This window comes from Poeciliopsis prolifica, unplaced genomic scaffold, assembly GCF_027474105.1.
Source record: "Poeciliopsis prolifica strain line A6 unplaced genomic scaffold, Auburn_PproV2 SCAFFOLD007, whole genome shotgun sequence".
Classification (NCBI taxonomy): Eukaryota; Metazoa; Chordata; class Actinopteri; order Cyprinodontiformes; family Poeciliidae; genus Poeciliopsis; species Poeciliopsis prolifica.
The window spans coordinates 4,310,213-4,337,491 of record NW_026562382.1 but is presented as its reverse complement, the minus strand read 5'-3'; the positions used below and the strand labels follow the sequence as shown (position 1 = coordinate 4,337,491).

The 27,279-nt window shown below is 35.0% G+C and overlaps 1 protein-coding gene across 4 annotated transcripts in view; it reads right to left on the bottom strand.

Moving 5' to 3' along the window:
- The window catches only part of nalcn (sodium leak channel, non-selective), a 72,212-nt gene that overhangs the window by 21,317 nt on the left and 23,616 nt on the right, over window positions 1-27,279 (bottom strand). For all 4 annotated transcript variants that reach the window (XM_055031780.1, XM_055031781.1, XM_055031782.1 and 1 more), the window contains 5 exons: window positions 22,990-23,121; window positions 21,376-21,543; window positions 17,672-17,863; window positions 15,954-16,091; window positions 14,951-15,025 (listed from right to left, as the gene is read on the bottom strand). In XM_055031780.1, coding sequence (XP_054887755.1) covers window positions 14,951-15,025; window positions 15,954-16,091; window positions 17,672-17,863; window positions 21,376-21,543; window positions 22,990-23,121 — 705 coding nt within the window. The remainder of the gene's footprint in view (window positions 1-14,950; window positions 15,026-15,953; window positions 16,092-17,671; window positions 17,864-21,375; window positions 21,544-22,989; window positions 23,122-27,279) is intronic.

Here is a 27,279-nt window from a genome sequence, read left to right as displayed (position 1 = left end):
AGAAAGAAACCTTTTATCTTCAGGAATTTTCTAACACAGCCAAGCTTTCTGTGTCGTGTGAAGTGTTTCAAATTTACTGCAACCATCTTTTTCCCTAAGCTTCCAGTTCTCTAAAAATGTCAGCTTCTATCAATGCTTCTATTTTTTCCTCACAAAACTTTAGAATGCATGTGTTTCTAGATATCATTTTTGGGGCTTTTACTGCCTTTGATTTACGTGGGTCTTTATTTCCAGATAGCACAAACATAGCACCAAAAAAATATGTTATGTGCCAATAAAAGTCTGCTGCACAAGGGAATAAAACATACGCAACAGAACTTCTTAGTTCTTTGTACAATTGACAAAGAACTTTATGATGCAGATTCAAGACAGAAACTTATTCAAAGCCCGTTTTAAGAATTGTTTCTCAGCTGTAGCCTCAATACTTAAGTTTCCACAAGGTTTACAGACATTACAGTGACATATAAAGATTATGTAACAACACACTTGAAAGATTTATTCCCCACTAATCTGGATTTATGTTTAAATGTTACTCTGTTCTCTTTCACCCCTTAAAATTTTTGCATTTTGGCATATAACAAAGTCACAATATTCTGTGTGACTTTTTTGGGCGTATTTCACATAAAAGAAATACCAGACTCCTTTACTCCAAAACAGCCAAAATCAAAGTCGAACCCATGACATTGTACTGAAAGTATCTTTTCTCATCTGACTGAGCTTGAACTATTTCACAAAAAATAATTTTTTAATTTAAATAAAATATATTACTGATTGTGATGTCCTCATAGTCACCTTGCTGCACTCAGCATGAGTAATAATAAAAACTAAATGTTTAAATTGCTTAAGATATGCTCTGCATTGCTTATAAATACTGTTCTTTTAAAAAGATCCTGTGTTCCAATATTCATATAGAAATGATATTGACATACAATCTTGCTATGAAGCAAGCATATACATCACAGAAGACACATCAGATGGAAGAGCTACCCTCCAGCTGGATAATCTGCCCTGCCACATAAAAACACAATCACTAAAATCTAAAGTATTGTTCTGGCTCACTGACATAACAATATAATATTTTCCGCTAAGTTTTAGATTCAATGCATGTCTCCAAGTGTATGAGTGCATGTGATGTGTATTTTCTAACCGCATGTTTGTATTACAGTTGTCTGCTCCAATCAGGAGTTTTATTTCTCTTGGAATCATCAGTGAAAAGCCGATAAAACCTGGGTATGATATTTCCTGCCATCGAAGAAATTCCAAGTACAGCGGCGTAACAATGGAAGCAAGACTAATGTGTTTTGCCTTAAGACTCACTCAGGTGATTGTCCACCACTTCCCCCTCCATTTAAGCCAATTTCAGGCTCCACTGAGCTAGGAAGCTCTTCATTCAGGATTTTTCATGGATTTTCAGACCATGACTTAGGTGGCGATGACAAACACTAACCATTAGCATTGTATGAAATTCAGTAAGGCGAAGGGTCAGAGTAGGTTTGATAAAAGGAGCTATGATTAGAGAATACAAAAAAGATGCTGGAAATTTATGTTGAATTTTATGTGAAATTTTATTTTTACAACTTGAATAATAAGCAAAATAATAATAACATTACTAACTTTTATTTTATTATATGACAAACACACTATGTGTGTAAGTAAGTAACTCTATTTTTCAGAAAGATTACATCAATTGGATTTTAAACCTTTATTATGGAGGTCCAAAGGTGCTATAATTCACCAACTAAATAACAATTGTTTAAAAATTATAATCGTATAATCCAACATGTAGATAATTTATTACATATCTGTTTATTAAAAACATGCATTTTGTTTCAAGGAAAATTAATTATTTAGTTTCAGTTTTGTGCTGAAACATATTATAGGTTTGAGTTTTTTTTACATGGATTCGGTATGAAGAGGCACCACTGGTCCTTTCTATATAATTTGTCAGAAGTTGACCTGCTGTGCAAATTAACCAATCAAATGCTGTAAACTATTTTTATTATTAAACTTCAATTAGAGTTTTTTTTTTATATGCATTTAATTTTTAAGATATTTAAATAACCATGAGGTACATGTACTAATTTATTAAATGAATTAATCTCCCATTTTCAATGTCAAACTCAAGTTGTGTTTACAAGTTATATGTATAATTCCAGCAAATGTTAATGTGTATTTCCACACATGATAAACTTCATAAAAAGTACTTAATTCTTACTCAAACTTAAGTATGTCATTAAAGTAAAATATATAAATATGAAAAGTAAGGTCACGGCACACAGAATGATGGACTTCAAGTATTTATGGAGTTTGGTTAATATTAATATTTACGCCTTTCAGGTGAAATTCAGTTACAAAAATTTGTAACTTACAAAGACTTACAAAACACAAAACATTATGTGATGAACAAGTCATGGTCATTGCCGCCACAGTGACGACTGCTGGCTTCACAGATGTCTGGAAGACGGTCATTGATGACCTTTAGTCAGGGGAAAGTCACATTGATTATTGCTAGACAAAATGGCTGTTCACATAGTGCAATATACAAGCATAATGATAGATTATTAAGAGAAATAAAAAAATATTGGAAAGAAAATAAGTGTCCATAAGGTAGATGGAAAAAACACAGCATTGAAAGGAGCATAAAGCAGCACTCAATTAAAATGTCTGGAGAAAATTCACAATTGAACTAGCGAACTAGATTACCTTTTTCAGGATATTCAAATTCACTGAGGTGCACCTGTTAGCAATCAGAGTACCAAAACAATGGATACAGAATCTGTGAAGTAGAATTAATTTATGAAAAATAATGAAAATTTATGATAACTAATGCATGATTTAACATATGGCTTGATTTTATTTTTTTTTTTTTCAAAAAATTCTGTAGAGCATAGTGCAGTCTTCAAACAACGCATCCACCCATTGAGCATTACTAATACAACATGGAAACAGCACAACATTTAAGAATTAGTCATTAGTCACTCTGGTACTCTAAAACACAGGAGTAAAAGCATTAGCTGTTTATTTGACAGCCATGTGTATACTCCATGCATCACACAGAACAAGCCCTCCGAACCATCCCCATGGTCCTTTAGAAGGACCCTCTGCATGCACAAACATGGAAAATGAATATTTGAGAGACCAGCCAGCAGAAACAATGTGGAACTGCTGAACAGCCACCTACGAAATTGCCACCCACACAGATAAGCTGAATGCCTGTAGGCGTGTGCGTACATACTGGTCAAGTCATCTGCATTTTACCATTCAGCCATCAGAGCCTAGCAAAACAACACATTAATCAACACATCTAGACGGGAGTTATTTATATTTAAGGATGTGGATCTATGAGATCACAGACTGGACGTTTTATCTTTGTCTTATTTTTTTTATATATAATTTAGGATTTTAACCTTTCTAAACAATGAACCTCTATTATGCAGACATGTAAACGTGCATGTGATTCACTTTGACCTTTCTTGACTCAACATTTCCTCGCTGTCTTCCTTTAGCCTTGGGGATAGCATAGCTGTGGAGCCCAGGGGACAGAGAGCTGAGAGCGAGTCAGCAGGGTCACCCTCTCCTCACATTAGCTGGGTAATGAGCCATGGTTTGGAGCTGTTGTAAAGCCACACAGCCCATAAACCTCTGATAGCTGTTCCAAATACCGAAAACAACTTCAAGTACCAAAGATGCTCCTATTTCTTAATCAAAAATGATGCCAGTAAACTGGCATGAACAAAAGAAAGAATCCTTAAATGAAACACAATTACTTTAGTTTATACATGCATACAGGCACACAATTAGACTAAACTTTATCTGCTTTTGGTCAGGTACCAAATGACCAAAGTCAAATATTTAAATAGTTGAAGAAGTGTGCCTCCAGTTCCAATAACTGGAGGCACATGTTTTATGTCACACTTCAAACACGCTGCTGTTTTGTACATTACAAAACAATTTAAATTACTTAGAATATCAGGACTGTATTAGAGCAAAATGTGTGCGTTCATCTCTAAATGAAAGCAAATAAATTCGGTAAAGCTATAGGCCAGATGTCTGTCACGCCAGTCTTCGGGTGCCTTTTCCTGCAACTTTTGGATGCATCCCTGCTCTAACACACTTGAATCAAAAGGCTGGATTACATGTAAGACTGATCATTTTTTTCAGGTCTGTTGGAGGAGGAATGCAACCAGATGTTGCAGAACAATGGCACTTGAGAACTGGAGTTGCAGATTTTTGATGAAGACTGAAGCGGGTAAGCTAAAAGAATCTGGTACTAATACAGGCTGAAAGACCACTCAGATTTTGGGAAGCATGTTCAGTGATCTGACAAAGCTAAAATTGAAGTGTGCTATAATGATCACTGTTATATTTGAAGTCAACAGAGAAAGTCTATATTCCTGATAACCCAACCCTGATAGTGGAGTACAGTGCAGCAGCATCATCTGTTGCTCTTTTCACCAGGAGACCAATGTACCTTCAAAAATAAATCCCATTATGAGGAAAGTAAACATTTATTTTCAAAAAAAATTTTAATATTCATGCAACATCTCAAGACAACTGCCAGTAACTTAATGAGTTGGCAGAAATGGGTATAAATGAATGACAACCAAAGTATAAGGTTTCAAAATTACTTGAGGACAATAAAGTTAATGTTTGAAGTCGCATTACAAAGTCCAACTCTCAATCCAATCAAAAATTTGATTGGAGGTGAAAGGTTGTGTGTTACAAAGTCAGCCTACAAACCTAAGTTACACCAATCCAACAAGGAGAAATGGGCCATGTTTTAACAAACACTGGGAATCTTTAATGTAAAAAAAAAACTTTTCTTAACTAGTTTATTTCTAAAGGAGATGTGTCTTCGCATTACTGTGGCCTGTAAAGACAGTTTCGGCACCAGAATAGGGTCGGGAAATCTTCCAAACGAAAACTGAAAGTGACTTTGAAAAGATAAGACCACATTGTACTGGGATTCTCCAAGGGGTATGCTCCTTTCTTCTCTGCTCCCTCGGTCTTCATTCCTATTCTTCTCCTCTGTCAAATCCTCAAATAAGCCCTTAGTCCATTAAATAACATAAATGGAGGGCAGGCTTTTAGTTTAATTCATAAATCATGAAAACCATGGTGGGAGGCCGAAATGCTATCACCTCATAATGCATTTGATCAAACTGAATTCTGCTGAACAAAATGAATATTCTTTGTAGAACATGTTGAATAAATGGATGCTGCAGCATAATGCACATACCAATATCTAATATACTTCCACATGAGTGTGATGCATTAATACTGAAAGAAATTAGACATTACAATTAGAGACATTATTTGTTTGCCTCAGTGCGACTGTTTCCTGTCACAGCTGTGAAATTCTGACAATGCAGCTTGTTCCTATCCATGCTCCCACTCTTTGTGTTAATTATTCCCTACCTCCTATTTAACATATTTTTTCTGTTCCTCCAGCCTGTGTAGCTCACTCTATCGCTCTCTTTCCTCTGATATGTAACAACGAGTGTCAGATCCTCCCATGCCCCTTATACAAATATGGAACCAGATGACAGACGCAACTTAGCTGACAACCACACGCTGTCAGTGCCGCGGCTCTTTTCATTCAAAACATGACTTGCCAGACACACTTGGGGCCGCAATCTAATTTACCCTGCACCACATCAAACCCTCAGTCTGCGGTTTGTTTGGTTCCCCATGGTGTTTCTGTAAGGATGTGCAGAAGGTGGTGAGGCCTCACTCAGTCATTTCCGTTGACACTGATATCATGGGATTTTAAGCTATCATCATAACTCATCACAAAGAAACAAAAGAGAAGACAGACATTTAAAAAAAACATGCAGCAATTAGCATTTTTGCCCATAAATACATAAAGAATCTCAGTTTTTAATTTAACATTCACATTTGCACTAGATGACAGTATGGTTAGATGGTACAAGCTACTCAGCACAACAGTTCATCTGATTGATTCTACATTACTTCTCTAGATGTCAAAGGCAATCTGAAAATTTCCTGTAATTGCTGTAATTTGTCCTCTGGTCAAACCGTTTAAATACATCGCTTGGTTAAGATTGTGGCAAAGACATAGATTTAATGTTAAAATGACACAATGTCAATTGTAGCCCAGAAAAACATTAAAAAGCATAAAGAGTGATCATTCATGTAATAAAGCACTCATTATAGTAACTTCAGCAGACTTGTTGCTTTCGGATTAGAGATGCACAAAGACTGATAGATGAAGAGTCAATCAGAAACTAAATATTATAAAATCTCCTCAGTAAACTCACCATACCTAAATAGAATCAGGTCATGCTAAGCTCCTCAATGTAGATGTTGTTACTGAAGAAAAATTACTTAAAGTTAACTATTATTAGTATCATTTTTGCTGTGTGCAAGGTAGTCAGAGCAAGCACAGGGACATGAAAAGTTATTTCAACTATAACTATAGTTATTCAACTATGAATAATTAACTCAGTTAATTATTTCAACTAATTAACTGGAAACATGTCAAAACATGTTTCCAGTTAATTCAGGCTGTGAGACAAAATCAAATCAAATCAAAGTATTTGCAAATCCACCACATGGAAAATGTGATATTGTTGATGAACTTGTAAATGTCTCCCGGCTTCTTTTTTAGCAAAGATGTTCTCTTACTGGTCAATTATGAAGAAACAATGGTTGGCAGCTAAATCATCCCTTTCTTTCTTTAGAACGGAAAACTGCATGGAAATAATGAATGGCAGAACTAGAAAAATAGAACTAGGACTAGAAAAAGCTGAAGAACTAGAAAGATGAGACAAATGCATAATACTTAGATTTTCTCTCTAGCTTTTTCTCTTCTCTGCCCCTTCCTTATAAGCAAGATGACCCAACATCAGCTTGGACTGCCCAACCCGACATCCTCAGCAGAACCCTCGTCTGACAGACAACTTCAACAGCTTCTACTGTAGGTTTGAAAAGCAGCCGTTCACACCTCAGACCAACTCGTCCACATCTCACTTTGACACAAAAGCTCTACATGCAGCAACTACCCCTCCCTCTCAGGAAAGTCTCCTAAGATTTCTGAGGAAGATTTAAATATGCTCTTTCAGAGGCAGAAAATCAGTTAAGATATAGGATCTCATAGTGTTTCCCCCTCATACGTCAGAGTCTGTGCAGACTGACTTAAGGACTTTTGTTAATACACATTTTAGTAATCTTGTGTGAAGGTTACTTTCCCCCCTTACGTTGCCTCACACTTTGAGTTTGCGTACAGACAAGAGGTGGATTTGATAGTCTACTAGTACAGTCAGAGCTTAACTCAACCATTATTCAAGCAAGTTTGCGTTAGACAGAAATATAAAATCAGGTCTACCGAGCTGATCATCAGGGGTGACGTTCCCACTATCCAGGATTTACACAGGTCGAGCCAGGGGTCAAGGAAAGGACAGTTAGCATCTCTGCAGAGTGCACACATCCTAGACACAAACTGTTAAGACTTTTATCTTTGGGTCTGTGCTACATGGTGTTATTCTCAAAAACAAGCTGCCACAAACACTTCTTTCCCCTTGGCTGTCTGACTGAAGAACATTCAACAACCAGGGTGCCCAAATCTGCACTATGTGTATTTGCACTAACCATGACTTCTTATTTTGTAATAACACTGTGTGTGTGTGTATGTATATATATATATATATATATATATATATATATATATATATAATATATATATATATATATATATATATATATATATATATATATTATATATATATATATATATATATATATATAACTATATATATATATATATATAACTATATATATATATATATATATATATATATATATATATATATATATATAACTATATATATATATATATATATATATATATATATATATATATATATAAATATATATATATATTTAGTTATATATATAATAAAGATAGTGTGTTTTTTTTTATTTAAAACTAAATTTAGTTATATTTAAAATGTCGGTGAAGCAAAATGAAAAAAAGAAGTCTTTTTTTTGTTCGTGTGCATAAATTTGACTGAAAAAAAATCTTCATTTGAGTTTAAAAAAAAGATGATTCTCATGACTCCTCTTACCTGACCAAAGGAGCTGTGTGACTCTCTAACAGCTCTACTGTCAGACAACCACACAGATACTGCAAAGAGCAGAGTGTGTGTGCAAACTGTAGATACAAATTTGTCACATTCCTGACAATTCATTTCACATGGGCACAAACACACATTATTACCATCGTGAGTGGCCTCAGGGATAAACATTCTCTCCTATTTGGTTGATATCTCCTGGCACAGGTTAAAAGATTTCTCCTCAGTCTCGCACCACCCTGTGGTCCTCTCCTGCGCTATAGGCAGGAGTGATTTGTTGGGTGGAGATGGGCAATCAGTCTTGCACACTACAAAGTCCACCAGCCAGTGACGGGAAGGAATGAATATTGCATTGCACTCATGGTCTCTATGAAGTTGTTTCCCCTCCATGCATGGCTGGCTGTCATTCCCAATATTCTACAACGTTTGAAGTCCTTGTGATGAAGATAACCTTAGATGTGTCACATGCTTGACTACAAGTGAAAGTGTTCAGAAAATAGTTCCTATGCAAACTCCGTCTTCAGCTTTTATTTATCTTTTTAGAGAAATGTGCTTTTTAAAAACATTTATTTTGTCTGTGAAAAATAAATGTTTTGTGAGACACGAGCAGAAAAATACCCCACATAGAAAGCAGATGCATCTTTGTCCTCTTATGGTGAAATTTCTGTACCTGTGTCTAATTCCTCCTGTCACTTCTGTTTTCCCAGCTGTCTGCCCAAGGCATTATTTCATTAAAGATTTTGAGCAAACTCAATTCCAAACAATAAATGCATTATATCAAATCAGTGTCGATGATTAGGAAATGCACGCAGAGAGGTGTGTTTGTGTGTTCATGAAAGTGTGAAGACCATTGAGAAATTATTGCTACTTATATTATCTTCAGTAGGGAAAAATAAACCAGCTGGTAATTTGCCACATCCCTTTTTTAATTTCCTTGTTACTAATGATTATACCTCAAGCACACATATAATGTGTGCTTAGGGGCGTATTTTAAAGCAAGACTGTAATCAAATTAGTGTAATAAAATTCAAACCTATGCAACTTAAAAATTCAAGCATAACAAACTATTTCTTACACCAGAGAAACCTAAACATAAAACCCTAAAGTATTCTAAGGATATCAAAGAGAAGCTGATTCTTGCATAATGTGAATTTACTTCATTCTTGTAATGGTAGAAGCTGGCTCATAGCTAGCTTTATCTTTATTAAGACTGATTTTCTGCCTGTCGCAGAACATGCTCTACAGAACAAGAAGGAGGCAATTAACTGTACAGAAAATACATACAAACATAGATGTTTAAAATTAGCAATGCTAACCATTCTAATCAAGTTAAGTGTTTTCATTGCTAATACAAGCTTCTGAAGACAGATTTGAAAATTTTCAACTATGAGGTTTTTGTCTTATTTTGAAATCAAATTGAAATCCTGCTTTACCGCAAACTGTTCTCTCTCTAACACACGATGTGATGCAGACAACAATGTTAACAATAACAATTTAACAATCTGATCTACAACAGCAAAACAGACCCATTTCTACTCAAATATTAAACGGGGAACTGGAGTATATTTTGAAATGATCATGTATACCAAAAACCAACATCAACAATTATGTTGTGGTTTGATAGATGCTGCAAAAATAGACATACGCTTATTTAAAGGTGTTGAGACACAAACAAATTAATAGTAAATTGTAAAAGTGTGATGTGAAGAGTTTAAATATGTGTGCAGATTTCATCGAGGATTAGGTAAGCAACAGGGCATGCTGAAGAAGCATGGTGGTATCACCATCATGGCTGTAAACAAAGTTCAAGGTTTCACCATGAGACTTACGCAGACTTAATTTTTAAGGAACACTTTTAAAGGAGAACCTTTAAATGTCTTTGAGTGGCCAAAAGTCCAACCTCTGTCAGCGTGAGAGTCTGTGATGTTATTTACAGACTTATTAAACATTAAATACTTTTTTTTAAAACACTTTAGAGAAGACAGCACAGAAAAGCAAAGAGTTGCAAAACTTCTAGAGTCTCAGAGCTTGTAGTGTTTCCATCAAATAAAGACAGATGGCCTGTCAGAGTTGACAGATGCAGGTCAGGCTGCAAATCAACACACAAACTGACAGATGTCTTTACCTGCGAGGTCTATTGATGATACCGTTTTACAATTAGTAAAATGACTGGACACAGTCGAGTTTTCCAACCTTACACCTGTCTGTACACACACACACACACACGCCCACGTACACACACCATTACTGGCCACTGTGAGAGAAACATTGCAGATAGTTTATGTCCCCCAGTATGTTTATGGCATACAGAATGACATGAACAGAACGTTTTGCTTGGCAACTCATTTACCCTGATTTCACTCGTCACTGAAACAATAGTAAACCTCCCATTGGGAGTGGCTGGCCTACTAAGTCGGTACTGAAGAATCAACCAGGAGGTCCAAAAATAACCAAAAACAGCAACTAATGCACAGACCACAGATGAGCTATTCTTACCTTACACAACAAGATACACTTTTAGTTATGAGGTTCATTTCAGGTAAATCCTAATGCCACAATCCTTTTTTTCTAAAAAAAAAACATAAGACATTCATAGACACTAATTAAGTAGTTTTGCTTAAAATATTTTTATGGTTTCCTTTTCAGCAAACAAAACATAATCAGTGTATGGTTATTCAAAGAATTATGCAAACATATGAGCTTAGCATCTTGCAACTGACCCCAACTGAACTCAGTTTATATTTATAAGGCATGACTAAAGTTTCACTAAGTTGTTGGAAAAGAGAAATAAAGGCTTTTTATCAGCACTCAGGTATGTCAAAATATATGCCAATTTATTTGGAATACCAGAGGTGGATGCCAGGATATTTTTTACATACCTATTCTTTGCCCTCTGGAAGATGACCTTGAATTTTAAATAAGAATAAATATTTAAAACTTGCCACACACACAACAAAAAAAATGCAGCTCTTTCCGTTTTTAGATTGCTTTTTGTGCCCATTTGTTTTTATTTAACTAGTGCAATAAAAATCCATTATTGGACTGTCCTACACATTGGTACCTACATTTTTTGGGGTGCATGTGGGAAGGACAGACCTGATGTATTAGTTTGTCACAGATGTTGTTTGTCATAAAGTTATCTCCCTTGGACTTTGACACATTTTTTCACATTCCAACCAACAACTTCAATATATTCTCAGGTATTTTTTGGTCTAGCTAACAGCAAATAGAGCATAACAGAGAAGGGAAAGAAGAATATGTTCCCAGCATGGCTTGTGATAAACTCCAAACATTTTCTCTTTGCTTACGTGATTGTGATCTGTGACCAGATTTGTCACATGCAGTTCTACCCTACAGTTATGGACCACCTTGTGTTGGTCTATCTCATGAAATCTAAAAAATAAAAAAAAAATAAAATACAATTCCTTACAGACACATTATATCATGTTTTTTTTGGTTTGTTTTATTTTTGTGGACACAAATGTAGACAGAAGTGACAGAAGTGTGGTGAATACACACATTTTAATGAAGTGGAAAAAGCAGGATGAGGACAACATGGAGTAACTGAACCAAGAAGTATTTTTAGTGGAGGCTTCGATTATAGAATAGGTGATGGAATGAACAGATGGGGAACATCTGTTAAAGTGAGACACTGACATAAAAAAGTAACATTAGAAAGCAAAAAAAAAAAAAAAAACAGAAGTAAAATGAAACCCTGAATAATCAAATCAAAATGAACCAAACTAAATGCAATGCTCAGCCTATGAAACATAAATATAAAGTTTGTGGTTGTAATGTGACAAAATTGTGAAAAACCTCAAAGTGAATGAGTATATCAGAGGCATTATAGGTAGGTTGCAGTGGGAGCCATTTGTTCAGTGATGTTTCTTTTCCTTATAATGGTGTTATTTAAAAAAAATGTGTGTAAGTTGGCAAGTTGCAGCCCACAGCTAGGTTCTGTTCTGATTAGCTCCTTCTGTCCTGCTTTGATTATTATCATGCTGAGCAGTAAGTCTATCATCTATTGATGTGGTATAGAGGTCAGCGTTGTAAGCTTGACTGCACATATGTTTTCACCTCTATTTGACACGTAGACCGTAAATAAACAGGTAGTCGTTGGGCCACCTGTGACTGTGCTCATGGTGTTTGCTCAATTAGTACATGGTGGCGACTATAAAGTTATCTAAGATGATTTAGTATGTTTGGTTTTAGAAATTATATTCTTCCTACACATGAAACAGGAAGCAGATTTTAGCATATATACAATTTTACTGCTATGTTAAAGATACTTTTCTCGTTATTCAGTAAAATTATAAATCTATCTAATACTCATATGCAAAGAATAGAAATTAGTGCTTAGAGTTTTGTGTTAAAAAGTGTAACGACTGATTTAATTTAACTGAAAGAAGAATGCACCAGCAAATTGTTGGTAAAAAGTCTGAAATGACAATGATCCCACACAACCAAGGAAACTCGGATTTCAAAAAAATAAAGTGAAGTTGCTAGAATGCCCTGGTAATCACTTGAACTGGATGCAATGACCAATGCGAGCAGGTTCTCCACTGAGGAAACACACTGAATGTGGGTGTGCTCAATCCTGATTCCCTGTCATTTCACCTTATTATAGATAATTAATATATCTATTTGTATTGATTTCTTTGTAAAGCACCTGTAATACTGGCATCTGGTGTAAATCCTTATCGAAGAAAATACATTAGCTAAAGAAAACAGTAATGTACTTGATACTTATTTGAAGCTTACCTGATTTTGATATGAACAAAAATTAGTCAGTAAAGTCAGGCATCAAGCAACAGGTACAAATACTGCCTTACAACCCTGTAATTGGTTTCTGGTAGGCATTTTGTAGAAAAATTGTTATATTTGTTAAACGTTAAATGTTTGCTAAATTTCTGTTCTGTGGGTGGGTGATTACCATCAGGGGTTTATATATAGTGAGTTTCTGCAACCATGATTGAAGCACCTGTAAAATAGGCAATTTTACCGTCACTGCAGCTAATCAGTCGGCTGTGGGAGGGAAATAACATGTCCAAGCAAAGTGAAGCCTGTCAGCCAGCTATTAGGGCACACTGACTGTACTCAATAATTATCTGAGCATATGTCCCTGACGACATTCAAGCTGAACTACCAACATTTTGTTGGCAGTTCAAAACTTTGCTCACCGCAGCACTTAATCTGCTTCTCATGACACAAACTGCTTTTTTAAATTTGAGGTCACAGCATCAGGAACGTTGCATTAGTATGGGAATACATGCCTTTCCCTTTTTTCTTTCTTTAAACATACACTTTTTTAGTTGATTGGCAACTTTTGGAGCTGAAGCTTAAATAGGACAGAATAAAAAAATACTCCATCTTGTTCATAATGTAGCCAAAATTCAACCTTGTCACTCGTCACAGAGAATAAACACAAAGCGCTTAGCTTCTAATGGACTGGTATTTGTCACAACAAGCAAAAATGTCAAACAGCAGCCGAATCTGTAAGCACTTCATATGTCGGGGAGGCAGAAATGCCATTTTGAAATGCATTACTTGATGTACTTCCCTTCCTTTTATATCATTTTGTCTCTGAAATATAGAGGGGAAAAAAAAGAGTTCCCTTTTCCTCTGTGTTTAGCAGCACTTTATTTCTAAGGCTTGATTCTTTTGTGTTTAATTTATGGAGAGTCTATACTGCAGCCCACACAATTGACCTGCACTGCTATGAGCATTTGAAATTGTTCACTGGTGAGTCTGCAAAAAAGCTCAGTGGGATTTTTTTTCTCTTTTTTCTAATAACTTGGGATGAGTCATGTGCAAAAAGGTAAAGAGACAAAAGACAATTCTCATTTACCTGATCATGAATGAGGCTGGTACCACAGAAATGCACATAGCACAACATTTTAAAGCCACAGTAATTTTGCAGGTACAATATGGAGATATAAGACATTTTTAAATTAGAAGCTTGTACAAATCCTTCTGTCATTTGCAGAAATACACAGATCCTGGACAGAAATACCAATCAAACCCAGGAGGAAGGTCTTAGCAAATTCTTTAGCTTAACCTCAACTCCACAGATAGATGGTTGAAACTTGGACAAAAACCTTGGATAAAACAATAAAAAAAAATATCACAAAAAAGCTCGAGGAAGTATATATATATATATATATATATATATATATATATATATATATATATATATATATATATATATATATATATATATATATATATATATATATATTGTTGCGTTATCCTTTCATTTTGTAAAACAACAGGTCAAATAAAATATCCAACAGTAGAACTCTTTTTTAAAATTTGGATCCGTGACAAATGTATATAAAATAACCAATGAAAATATTAAATTTTTTAAATGTCAGAAGTTATCTTGTGTCTCAAACCTCCCAAGCCAAGTCAAAACTTTGTTTTTTTAATCAACGTAATGACATTCTGATGAGAAAAATCTGGCTTCTGTCCAAATCTTTATAGAATCTAAATCTGGTTTCTATAAAGATGTTGGTGGCCAATATAAAAAAATCTGCTGTATGAATTTTCTTTGAGTATTTTCCAGTGCCACCAGCTTATGTTTATGCTGAATTATCATTTGCTAAACCCAACTGTGTCTTTGATGGACAACAACATTTTATTTTGATCAACTCTCGATAAAGTAATCTCCAAAGTTTTACCTGCCAAGTAGAAAGATAGCCTGCAACAACACCAGCGTAGCAACTTGGCAAGTAATTCTCAAAGTGAAGAGCAACATGTTACAATGTCAACACTAAATTACAAACAAAAGGATTATTTCCCATAAAACTGCTACTGAAAATCTATACTATAAAGAACTTCAAATAATTTTTATTTACCTGTTTGAGCTTCTTTAAGTCTTCGTCCAACTCCAGATTGTCCAAGATCACAGCCACAAAAAGACTCAGCAGAATCTAAAATGCAACAAGAGAGATTTCAAACACAGCTGCAGAGTGTGAGCTTCTAACAACATGTTCATGTAATAATTACCACCATAATAAAAAATGACAATGCAGTCTTTTGTATCTCTTCACTGTACACACTCTGCATTGTATTCGTATTTGTAGCTTGCTCTGTTCTGGAAGACATCCTGTCTGTCTGAAGAGAGTCAAGAGTCATCCTGAGATTTGGTGTGCTGTCTGATGACTCCTTGTATCAGAGGGCCATACACTGAAATGTCAGCGCTTCTTACGCCTGCAAGTCTGATTATCTGTGATTAAATGTGCCACTTGAGTGAACAAAAACAGAGGCTGGCACTAAATGACCGCGCAAAGAAATCCATGCATTTATTTGACCTTTTTCCACTGTGCAGAGCTTTGTAAAAGCACTCAAACTGCTTGAACTTTTCCAGATTGTGTCACATTACAAACAGAAACTCCAATGTATTTTATTGTGATCCTATAATCCAATAAAATACATAAGAGGTTGTTAATGCCTACATGCAAAATGCTATGTGTGACTGAATGCCATGTTTTGGGGGTTCATAACTTACATTGCAAAGAAGATAGCGCAAAAATTTCAGTAGCTAGATGGAGAGGTGTGCAGTATGAAACCACTATGTTCTTTGCCTTGTATTTCAAAATTATGCTGTTCTTTCCATATTAGTCACATAAATATCTAACAAAAAACATTAAAGATTGGGTTTACCATTAACAGTGATAACTGTAAAACTGTCAAAGTGTATGGATACTTTGAAACCATACTGGATTTTACTGTTTAGGATATGAGAATATAATCTTCAATAGAATATATAATCCTCAATAGAATATGTACTAACAACAACCATCGAATAGCTTTATGTTGTTTATTTGACCCAATTTAACAGCACAGCGTGTTTCTTACCAGGGTAGCAAACAGATGGTAGAGGATGAAGTAAATGGCTACGACTGGAGCCCACATTGTTCCGACAGCCACCAGAGTCTGGTCCATGACATCTATCCAGCCCTCTTGGGTTAGGATCTGGAACATGGACATGAACGCCTACAGGATGAAAAAAAAAAAAAAAAGAAAGCATGATGACAGAAAAAAAGCTAAAGGCTAACAAGTGGAAAAGACAACCCAGAAGACAAGAGCAGCAGAGGAAGGGACAGAAAACGAGATACCAGGAGGAAACTGCACAGACACATTTGACATTTTAAACACGCTTTTTCACTCAAGAGCAAATATTACGCAGCTGCTGCATGAATTCCCTTCTGACCATCTATCCCCTTCCTTGCAAACAGATGTGAGTCAGGGAGAGTAGGAAGTGAAGACATAGGCGTCTTTTCTTGGCTCAGCGGAGGTCAGTTTAAAAGTAAAGAATAACCAGCTGTGAGACGGTGGCCCCCTGGAGTCAAATGGCACCCTGTACTTTATCTCTTTTTGTCAGCAGCACCATGCCCTGAACCCTTCCCACCTGCTGCCGTGTCCCTGTAAGTGTCGATAAAGATAAACCCAAAGACTTTGCCTGCCCATGGGGAAGACAGTCAGACATCATTAACTGTGACGTGTCTTTGTGTCTGGATGCACATACGTGTGTGCGTGGAACAGCAGCAGCAGCAAAAATAAATAAATAAATAAAAAGTCTGAGAAGAAAATGATAGAGGGAAGGGTAACACAACATACAAGTGGCAGCTGTTCACACGCAGCCTTTCATGTCCCGCTTGCCTAAGATCAGTGAAATGTTGGAGGGGAGAGGGAAAAAAATACAGAAGGTAGAAAGTTGTCACTAATGAGAGAGAAAGATAAGTTTGTGAGCACTTAGAAATCAAAGGCAGTAGCACATCTGTCGACTCATCATGCACCCCATCATCAGCACCCGCAGGCCTCCGAATCGCTTGTTTGAGGTGCCATTCCAGAAACTCTTGAAATTTTAAAACTTGGTTTAGTGTTTTCATATGCCCTAGTCTCTGAATATTTTAGCATAAACTACAGCGTACTGCAGAAGTGTGTGAAATATTAGTTAACTAATATTGAAGCTAAACAACTTTATAATTTCAAAATTAACAAATATGAAACTTCTACTTTTACAGGCAAAGTAGAAAATGTCTTTTTTGGGACATAGTTGAAGACGCTATGAGTCAGATAACAAATGCTAGAACTGATTTTTATCAAAATTATATAGACATACCAAATACAATACAATACAAATACAATACTATAGTTTTATTTTTGTCATAAAATGACAAAAATAAAACTATTTGAACAAAATCAATTCATATATCTACTACATTCATAATTAATTCTTCTTGAAAAACACAAAGGTGGGAGTACAATCACATGAGAATGCTTGACTGAAAAAATATATTCCCAAATTCACAAGGATGTTTTAAACAATCTGAGAAATACAAGATTCAGTAAGCCCACTAAAATATAGTAGAATAGATGAAACTTTAAGGGTTTGAAGAGGAGGACAAAATCTCACATAATGTGCCACTAAACTGAGTACTCTTAAAAAAAATGAAATCTGCAAAACTTGAACTTCAAGCACAATTAAGAAAAAATAATTCAGTTCAAAATGCCATGCTTCAAAATTGTTTTATTATTATTGGTCAATAAGATAAATGTGAGGAGTTGCTTACCCTGGGAAAAGTTGTAAAGCGGTCTAGCTCCTCCACAAAACAGAACATTTGCAAACTGATGGCTGACATGACGATGAGGAGGCTGGCCGTGAAGACCACCAGGCTGCCCAGTTTTTTACCTGGACCAAATATCTTATACACAAAGTCCTCTAGAGCAGGAGAAATTTTTATCAGACGCACCACACGTAGCACCTAGGGACAAGAAAGACAAACACATCTCATGATTGCTATGTGTCATTTCAGTTTGTACAGCAAAGTACGAAATCAGTGCTATTTATTTATTTATTTATTTATTTATTTATTTATTTATTTATTCCAAGGCTGTGAATATATGCCAGAGAAGCAAACATAGCAGAGTAATCCGATTTTTAACAGTAGCAATGTGGTGATTCTGTGCTCTGTCAACAGATTTAGCCTCTATATAGCTGGTGGGGACAGAAACCCCCAAAAGGTAATGTATCTTTGTCAGGCTTTGATTGGAAATCCAGAGAGTAGCTATTGATCAAAGTCTTCAGAGTGATGCTTCTGGCCAAAGATTTTTCTTTATAATCCAACATTAAACCAGATTAATGACTGTCTTTGATTCCCTGGAAACACAGCCAAAAAAAGACAACAAAGACAGTCAACTTGTTCAGATGGAAACATAAAGAAAATATACACTGCAAAAGCACTAAGCCCATGTTGACAGATGAAGCAGGAAGACAGCTATTCCCTCATATACTAAGAGCCCCACTTTCTGTTTTACAGATGCTTACTCTGCGGCGAGAAACAAAACAGTTTTGGGAATGAGAGGCTGTTACATTCTGTATTTTCTGAAAATGTATAGATCATCATATTTTAGAGCCAAAAACTTTGCAATTCTTCAACAATAAATTCATCACAATCTGTTTTCCACTGAGTTTCAAAGCAGACAAGTAAAAAGGAAGTTAGTAAGCAAACAGAACCAGGAATATGCTACTATATATGAATGATGGTGTTACATCAATCATCCATCATCTTTTTCCCTGCAACATGTCAGTTCATTGGCAACACACACACACATAAACCACACAGCTAGTTCTTTTGCTGCAAACATGGGTAAGCTAGGCAAAATAAACACAGGATGAATGGGTCCCTCCTTCCCCTTTGAAGTCCTTGGACATAAAGTCACAGAATTTTAGAATAATTAAAATCTTGGAGGTAAGGGAAGAAATTGAAAGCTGAGGGATGAGGACACAAAAACAATTTACACCATTTTCAGGACAGATAGCTCAAACAGGCAGTTCACTGTCAGAACAGGAGATGAATGTGGATGTTATTTGTGTGTGCAACGTTTATCAGGTAACTTTTCCTTTTCGTAATGTTTTTTTTGTATGTGTTCTCAGGAAGAGTTTTGCACTCTACTTGTGCAAAACATCTGCGTATTTCATCAAATTTTAGAATAATTAATGGCCATTTTCTTCTCATGTGAATGAGCTTTAAGTGGTATTATAAGGCCAAAAGACATATTGTTGAGAGAACCTAAGAGTGCATTTATAGAATATAAGTAGATATCAAAATAACATTTTGACGACATCACAGCAGTGCAAGAAAATGTTCAGCACAATATAAAAAAATATTTAATAAATAACAGATTTTGCCACCACATTGCTTGCTACTATAAAGTACTTCTGGCATTGTTGAGAGAAGAGGGAACTCACCGTTTGTGACCTTCACCGATTTAAAGAATCACATAAGAAGCTCAAGTCCAAGCTGAAGTCTTTGGCCATAGATAATCATTGTGTCATGAACTGTGGCCTGAGCTTAGCATAGCTTCATATCGAATTACGTTTTTTGCCTTTCATGCTTTTTCTTCCAACCGATTCTTCATTTAGCATGTACACAGTTCAAAAGTCAAGTTATAAAAATGACTTCATTTTCATGCCCATGTTAGATCACAGTCACTGTAATCTCAAAAAATCAAATGTTTGAATTTCAAATGGTGAATCTATTCTTTTGTTATTTAATTTTCTATTTTTGTCTAATTGACATGTAGAAACATAGAAAATGTAGAAGAAATGTAAAAATTGACACTGAGTGAATGAATGACAGAAATACAAAAAAACAGGATGTAACAAAAACAAATCCTGCTGTTTTTTCTCTATATTGTGTTTTATATATATTTTTTTACTTCTTGGAAGACAAATAAGTTTCTCATACAAAATGAGGCACTGTTGATGTAACACCACCTCTTCATTTTATGATTATGTTATCCCAACACCAACCTGGGAATCGACTAGTATTACAATGATAGAAAGTTTTTTTTGTGGGTTCAGAGGGGCAATTAAAAACTGAACATGTGTGTGTCAAAACTCTAAACAGGGCATGAAAGTCTGTGACATTTTGCACTTGGATGTAATAAGTCTAACCTTTAGCACTGAAATGCCCCTCGGTTGGATACAACTAAAATAAAATGAAAGAAACACCAGAGTAGGATTGCTGGGCCTAGTTTTTCCTCCTATTGCCAGAGCACATTCGATTTCACCAAGGATCCTTAAGGTTAATTACTTGTGACTAAATGTCATTGGTTCAAACTTGGAAAAATATCAGCAGAAAAGTTGGAGAGAGGTTTCCTACTGAGACAGGAGTAAGTTCATGGCTGCTCTTAAACGCCACTAATTAGTCTGAAGCAGAGCGAGCGGTGCGATTGCTAAAACTGATATGAAGGCTTAACACACCACAGAAATGTGTACAAATAGAGAAAGGTTATATGGTAATTTTACTGAATTCATCTGTTCAGTTTGCTTTAAAAGGGCTTTATCATGATCTCAGTCGGTAACTTATTGCACACAGAAATATGAGATATCGCTCTGCTGGTTCAAAGGAGCATCATGTAATACATAAAACTTCACAAGACTCAAATCAGACAACAATAACTGTAATGTCAATACACTATCTAGGATATATATATATATATATATATATATATATATATATATATATATATATATATATATATATATATATATATATATATATATATATATAAAAAAGTTAATACAATGGTGGTGAGAACAAATTGTGAAAACAAGAGGACAACCCAAATGTCTAGGATGTGGTACTGAAAAATGTAAACATTTACTATTATGTAGAATGTACTGAATGTACTTAGCAGAATCCTTTCATATATCTGGTTGTCATCTAAACATTGTGGCAAATTTTGGAGCAAGCAGTAAACATTTACTCATGTCATGATTAAAAGTAAAGAAAAAAAAAAAGGTTGAATCACAAGTCGTCAATCTCGACTCATTCACAATTTAAAGTAGAGTTAGGTTGGCTTGAACAGAACTGTTTCTCCACAGAATTAAAGGAAATCATCATTTTAAAACAGTTGTTTATATTTGCTTTTGTTACCAAGATGTTAAAATGAGTTTGAAGATCTGGAAAAAACCAAGTGTGACAAAACAAAAGGAATTCTGTAAAGGGGAACGACACTTTTCTACAGAACTGTATCTCATTAGGAAAGCAAGTTCAGAGTTTTGGTTCAGACAGAAAGTGGTGCCTTTGATTCACTACATGACTGGAGTGTTACTTGTATGTGTGACTCAACCAAGTGTAAACTGTGAGAAATGAAAAACATCATTGCACTTCAAGAAGATGATTCAGAGTTGCATTTTGAATAAGATTAACACCCATTTTTGTGTGAACACTTTCCAATGTCTATGCACTTATATGAGGACTTATACCTGAAAGTAGGTAAACTGGGAGTGATACAAATCAGGGTAGATGTGCAACGTGGTGCCCACCACCAGGAGAGATTCAAACTTATGTAAGGAGGAACTGATGTAGCCAGTGAAGCCGAGACACCAAATTTTCAGCAGAGCTTCAAGGTCGAACAGCACAGTAAAAGCAACCTGCCAAAGAAGGTAAACAGAAAGAAAGAAGAATTTACTCCTGGCATCAACGTATGATAAATTCTGAATCATATTGTATTTCTGAATGAACTGATTAATTCAATACCTGTATGCAAAAATAGTTTGTGGTATTATGCAAAACTTTTGATTGTGTCAAATATCAAAGTTCGTTGGTGAATGATTTGATACATATTTCTAAATTTTCTGCAGGTCTGTAAAACACTTTGCTTTTTTTTTTAATTTTTCTTTATGACCATGACATTTTATTGTGCAGAGTAGGCTTGAAATAGGAGGTATATATATATATATATATATATACATATATATATAAAACAACCCTGATATTTTTCTTATGAGAAAATGCTATATCTATTTCTACATAATGTAAACCTGTAACAATTACCGCTTAGAAAATTAGAGAAAAACAGAAATTATCCAAAAGTGAAGTAATGGCAAAATATATTGCTGCATATTTTGTTGGTTACCAGATCATAAATTGTTTAAAGTTTATTATATTTGTGAGGTTGCAAACTTTTGTTGCCTCCATCATCTCAGTGCATTTTTTTTGCTTTAAGTGAGACCAAAGCATATGGTCAGAATTATTACATGCTGAAAATGCAATATAAATAAATATCACATTATCCATACCATCACAGTAGAACCAGAACAGGAAAAGTTTGTTAATTTTTATATATATATATATATATATATATATATATATATATATATATATATATATATATATATATATATATAAAGACCTGATATATTGATCTCTTAATGCCAAAATACTATTTTTGCCTATCAAGGGGTGCAATATTTAAAATATAATGAATGATCCAGAAAATAAAATATGAAGCCTTGTGATAAACTTTCGAACTGTTGAAAAAGCCTCTAATGATCTGAATTATAAGCTGTCCTAAGATCCTGAGCTCTTAGTTTAGGAACCTATTTCCTGACAAGGTAATTCACAGCTTAGGGTAAAATGGCTAGACATACAAACAAAAACCTCTCTGAAAATATGTTTGTATTGGATAACACATAAGTTAATTGCTGTTGAAGTCCCAAGAAGGCAAGACTTCAAAAACTCAAAACAAGTCTGATACTTGAAGGTCTAACCTAAATAAATGGAGGATTATTACATTGCACTGCATATTTTAATGAATGTTTTTGAAAATGCTTTAAAGAAAACTTGATGTTCAGCATAGAGCTTGACCCACATTTGAGTCTTAATTATATTTCTGGAGGAGTTCTGTTCTTTCACCTAAAATCATTTGCTTTTAACCCTTTTATGTATAGCTAATGGAATTATTTTATCAGAAATTACAAAAATGTGGCCATGGTGTTTAAAGGTAATGTGTTGACATAGAATACAATTCAAAACAAAATGCATTGCTTGTTCATAGTAAATAAATAAATAATATTATTGAAAAACTAAGATCTTACCTCTGCCAGGTAGAACTCGTCATAGTGCCTTTGGTAATTCTCGCCTTTGTAATAGTTGCTGGCGGCCACAATGACATCAACAGCGACCATAGTGAGGATGAACATATGGAAGACAGAGGACCTCATCATTTGCTGTGGAAACAAAGCAGTACTCAGGACTCTAACAATGTGTGAAAGTGCTTTGTTTATTTGTTTCCCAAACATAATCAACAGATTTCGGATGCAGATGACGCAAAGCTGTACTGATATATGACAACTATCAGTAAAACAATTACCTAAATTGTGTTGAGCAGTATCTGAAATATTTGTTCAAATCAAGCTTGTGTTTTTCCTTAATTTAAGTTCAGTTCATTACCTTTTCTTTATGAGACTGTGTTTGTATCTCTACAAACTAAATAAATAAATCACCCAAAACTTGAAAATCAATATCATCAGAAATATGCTGTGTCCTTTTCCACTTTCTCTTTCCAAATATTTACTAATATGTGCTGATAATGGTATAAGTACTTTTGTAAGGCAATGTAGAAAACAATATGAATTTTTAAAACAACATGCCTTGGAGTACATATGATGGAACAACGAGGAAAAAGTGGTAGCAGGTGAAGGGGAGCTTTACTGGATGTGTCATCCAATGACTTAAGCTATCTGAAAACATGTAAAGAGTCAAGCAGCTAAACTACACCAATTTCAAAGCAAACAGGGCTATATTTATATTAAGAATTACGAATCTCAAAAGCGAAATCAGCAGAATCAGTTCATATTCAGACAGCGCAAGAGGAAAAAAAGGAAGGAGGCAAAGAATATTTTCCTTTCATTTTTGAATGCCAGTGGACCTCAACACTCTTGATACCATCAAATGGCATTAAACATTAAAAACATATTGTAATCTCTGATGGACAAATAGTGCTTTTCAAGTAGGAAAGTGACAGATGTGATCAGAACCTTCAAATTTATGCATGTAGGGCGAGATGAACAGCTTGTGAGTGGGTAGAATCACTCATTCTAAAATAAGACGTCCATGTTAGATGGAAAAAAGTGAAGAAGGCAAGAGGAAAACTTCAGTGCAGTTGAAGAGTGTTCACAGCAGAGAGATCAAATTCTCCCCAGGAAGGCGGAATCACAGCCATTTTTACTCCTACACACAAATACACTTACATTTGTATTCAATAAACAAGAATAGGCATTCAGATGAGACTGATTTGTAAAATGAAATTACCTTTTGAAAATAAACTCTTTTAAGCAGACATTAAACAGATCTCTCATGAAGCCAAATTTCTAAATTAAAATGTTTTGATGTAACATTGCATTATTTTCATTAGAGGAAAGCAGAAAATCACCATAATTAACAGAAATAAAGGCTTTGAAAAATCAGTTTGTGTGTAATTAATCTTTATAATTTATTTCAGCTATGTACTGAAATAAATATACATTTCAATAAAAATTGAATTTATTGAATTACATTCAATTCAATAAATTGAATAAATCATCAATGATGATTTAAGTACTAACTTAAATCTGGGAGAAAACAATTGGTGGTAAATAAAGTGACTAAATTTACTTCTTGGAAAGATTTTGTAACATGGATCTATTATACATGTTGGTTTGCCCTTTTCAAACTCTGAAGAAACATTTGCCTTTTCTGTCCCTGAATGCACCATGACAATAGTCAAAATATATATTAAAACATGTATTGCTTTTATTAGTTATCATTATAGTTCTTTTTTAATTGAATTGAATTACTGTGTTGACACAAGTTGTGCAGATGGAGGATTTTTTTTTTTCTCTTTTCTTCCTAAATATACGCACAAGCTCACTCTCAACACAGAGGTCGGGTTTCCTGGTCAATATTGGACACGACAAAGCCTTTTGACATTTCCACTAATCAGAAGCTCAACCCCATGGGTATTTTACCTCAATGGAGATGTGCATGTGGGATAGAGATAGCGAAAGAAAGAGTAAAGAGAATGATCATGAGACAGGAGCTGACAGAAAACAAAATGTCTGTGCCTCTCTGTATGAAACGCTTGGTTTTCACAAGATTGTGACTTTGTCTGCATGCTCTGTAAAGTTTAGGGAATCACACTGCAAAGACAAGCTGTTGAGCTCATTGGAAAGCAATGAGCATTTATCACATCTTTTATGTAGAGTCTTCCTTTCAAGATCTGTTGAGAATAACCTTTTAACATTTTCTGCAGTTTTATTTTTCTTTTTCTCTCCCACCAAAGCTAAATATGGTGTGCACTTCACTAGATAACACTTTCCACATCGTTCCAATACTATAGCGCCGTAGGTCACCATTGAATTAAAGACAATTCTGATCCTTTATATGGCCAAAATGCCAACAAATAACTGGTCAACAAGAATCAGGACTACTTGATTCTTTACTGTATGATTGATACACTCTTTGGATGCTTCACATACCTTGTGTCTTGCTGTATTTTTGAAACATTAGATGTCCAATATGCACAATCACACCACTATGTTAAAGCATTGCAGTTGAAATACACACTGTGATTGAGACGTGGGTTAATTATCAATGTCAAAATGATCAATATTCAGATAGAATAATGTTAGAAATGTGTTTTTAAATATTTGCATTATAATTGACAAGAACTTTACAATTTTGATCTTCCCAAGCTGGTACACAACCTTGCACCTCAGAGCTAAAGATATCTACTCCATCTCTCCTTGCAGAGGTTCATCTCATCACTAATGGCTGAGAATCAACAATGAGCTGCTGATGGAAGTATGAAGCTGGTAACGTGACAAGTAGATAGAGAAACATGGCAAAGGCAAAAGCATTTTGACAAACAGGAAAAGCTGAAGGATCGTTATGAGCCAGGTTGCCATCTGTGCTCGCACTACAAAAGAAGTGACACTGATGTTTGAGAGCAATCTAAAAAAGTCGGTAAAGCTCCTGTACATGAAAGAGTGTAATAAGATAACCTATTTATATATTAGCAACCTTTTGCTAGCCACATTACATCTTAAATCAGTCTAATTTACCCAAGTTAAAAATCAAGTACCAAGATAGAGTGAAGAGCGCACTGTGCAATGACTCCGTTCTTGATCAGAGTATTGGAAATGGCATCAATATCTTTTATGTGCCCAAGATATGAAGTTGATTTCTTTAAACTTGACACCCTATGGTACTTAAATTATCTCTGTATTATGTTTATGGCGAGAAATTTGTCAAGAAAATTGGTGGCTGTTGAGATACCGTGTTATATTGATAGATTCAACTACTACAGACTCTTGGAGGGTTAGCCAACAACTCAGAGTTGGTAAAGCACTGAAAAAGCTCTCACTACTTTAAAGTCTTTGTGCGACAGCATTTACAGAGACTTGTAATTATAGTGAGAATCTTGCTAACTGTTAGCTGATAGAAAGTTAGCATCCATCCAACATTCATTCAACGCTCAGATAAACAAAACAAAAAATCTCATTTTGGCATTTGGCCCTAATTATAACTAGAGAAACAATGAGCATGCAATATGTGGATGTTTCTACACTGATTAAGGATAATTTAACAGTTTGCGAAACCTGTCGCCAATACATTTGCAACAATAAAATGTGCAAATGATCAATTTGGTTTTTCAGCAAAAATCCTATCTATACAGCTCTGGTTTAAGACGAATCATGCTGTTGAGACACAGCCTGTGATGGAAGCAAAATGTTAAGTACAATTACCATCAAGATTATTTCAAGTCACAACTTTCTTAGGTGACATTGCACACTATGTGTAAAATACCCTTCAGAATTAAGCCACTATTCTTTTTTCACTTAGTTTCACTAAATTATTCACTAACATATAGAGGATGTCCACAAGATGGCTGGGAATGTGAGTATGACACCTGGGACATTTCCATTGGCTGGAAGAGTTGAAAAGCACAGAGGCAGATTGACTGTTTCCTCATGTTCTGTCTCCCTGCTTTGGCTGCCAAAGCGCACAAATGCTCTTTCTGCTGGTACACAAGATGAGTATAGCACATGTGCTCATTGCTGGCACAATATAGCAGTACTCACACAGGAACTGTCACCAGCAGACTCGGTCATGTTCTGGCACAAACTCCTGTGACAGTTTTCGCTCTCCTGTTTACCGAGATTAGGAAGAAACTGATTGGGATTACAAACTGTTTCACTTGAGCTATCTCTTCAGTCTCTGCAATAAAATTCTTCTAAAGCAAATAAACAAAAAGAGCTCTTCCTCCAGCCCCTTATTTCTTCTTCTTTTCTAGTTCTACAATCCTGACTGAATTTATGTGGAAGGGCAACTCTTTATCTTATTTT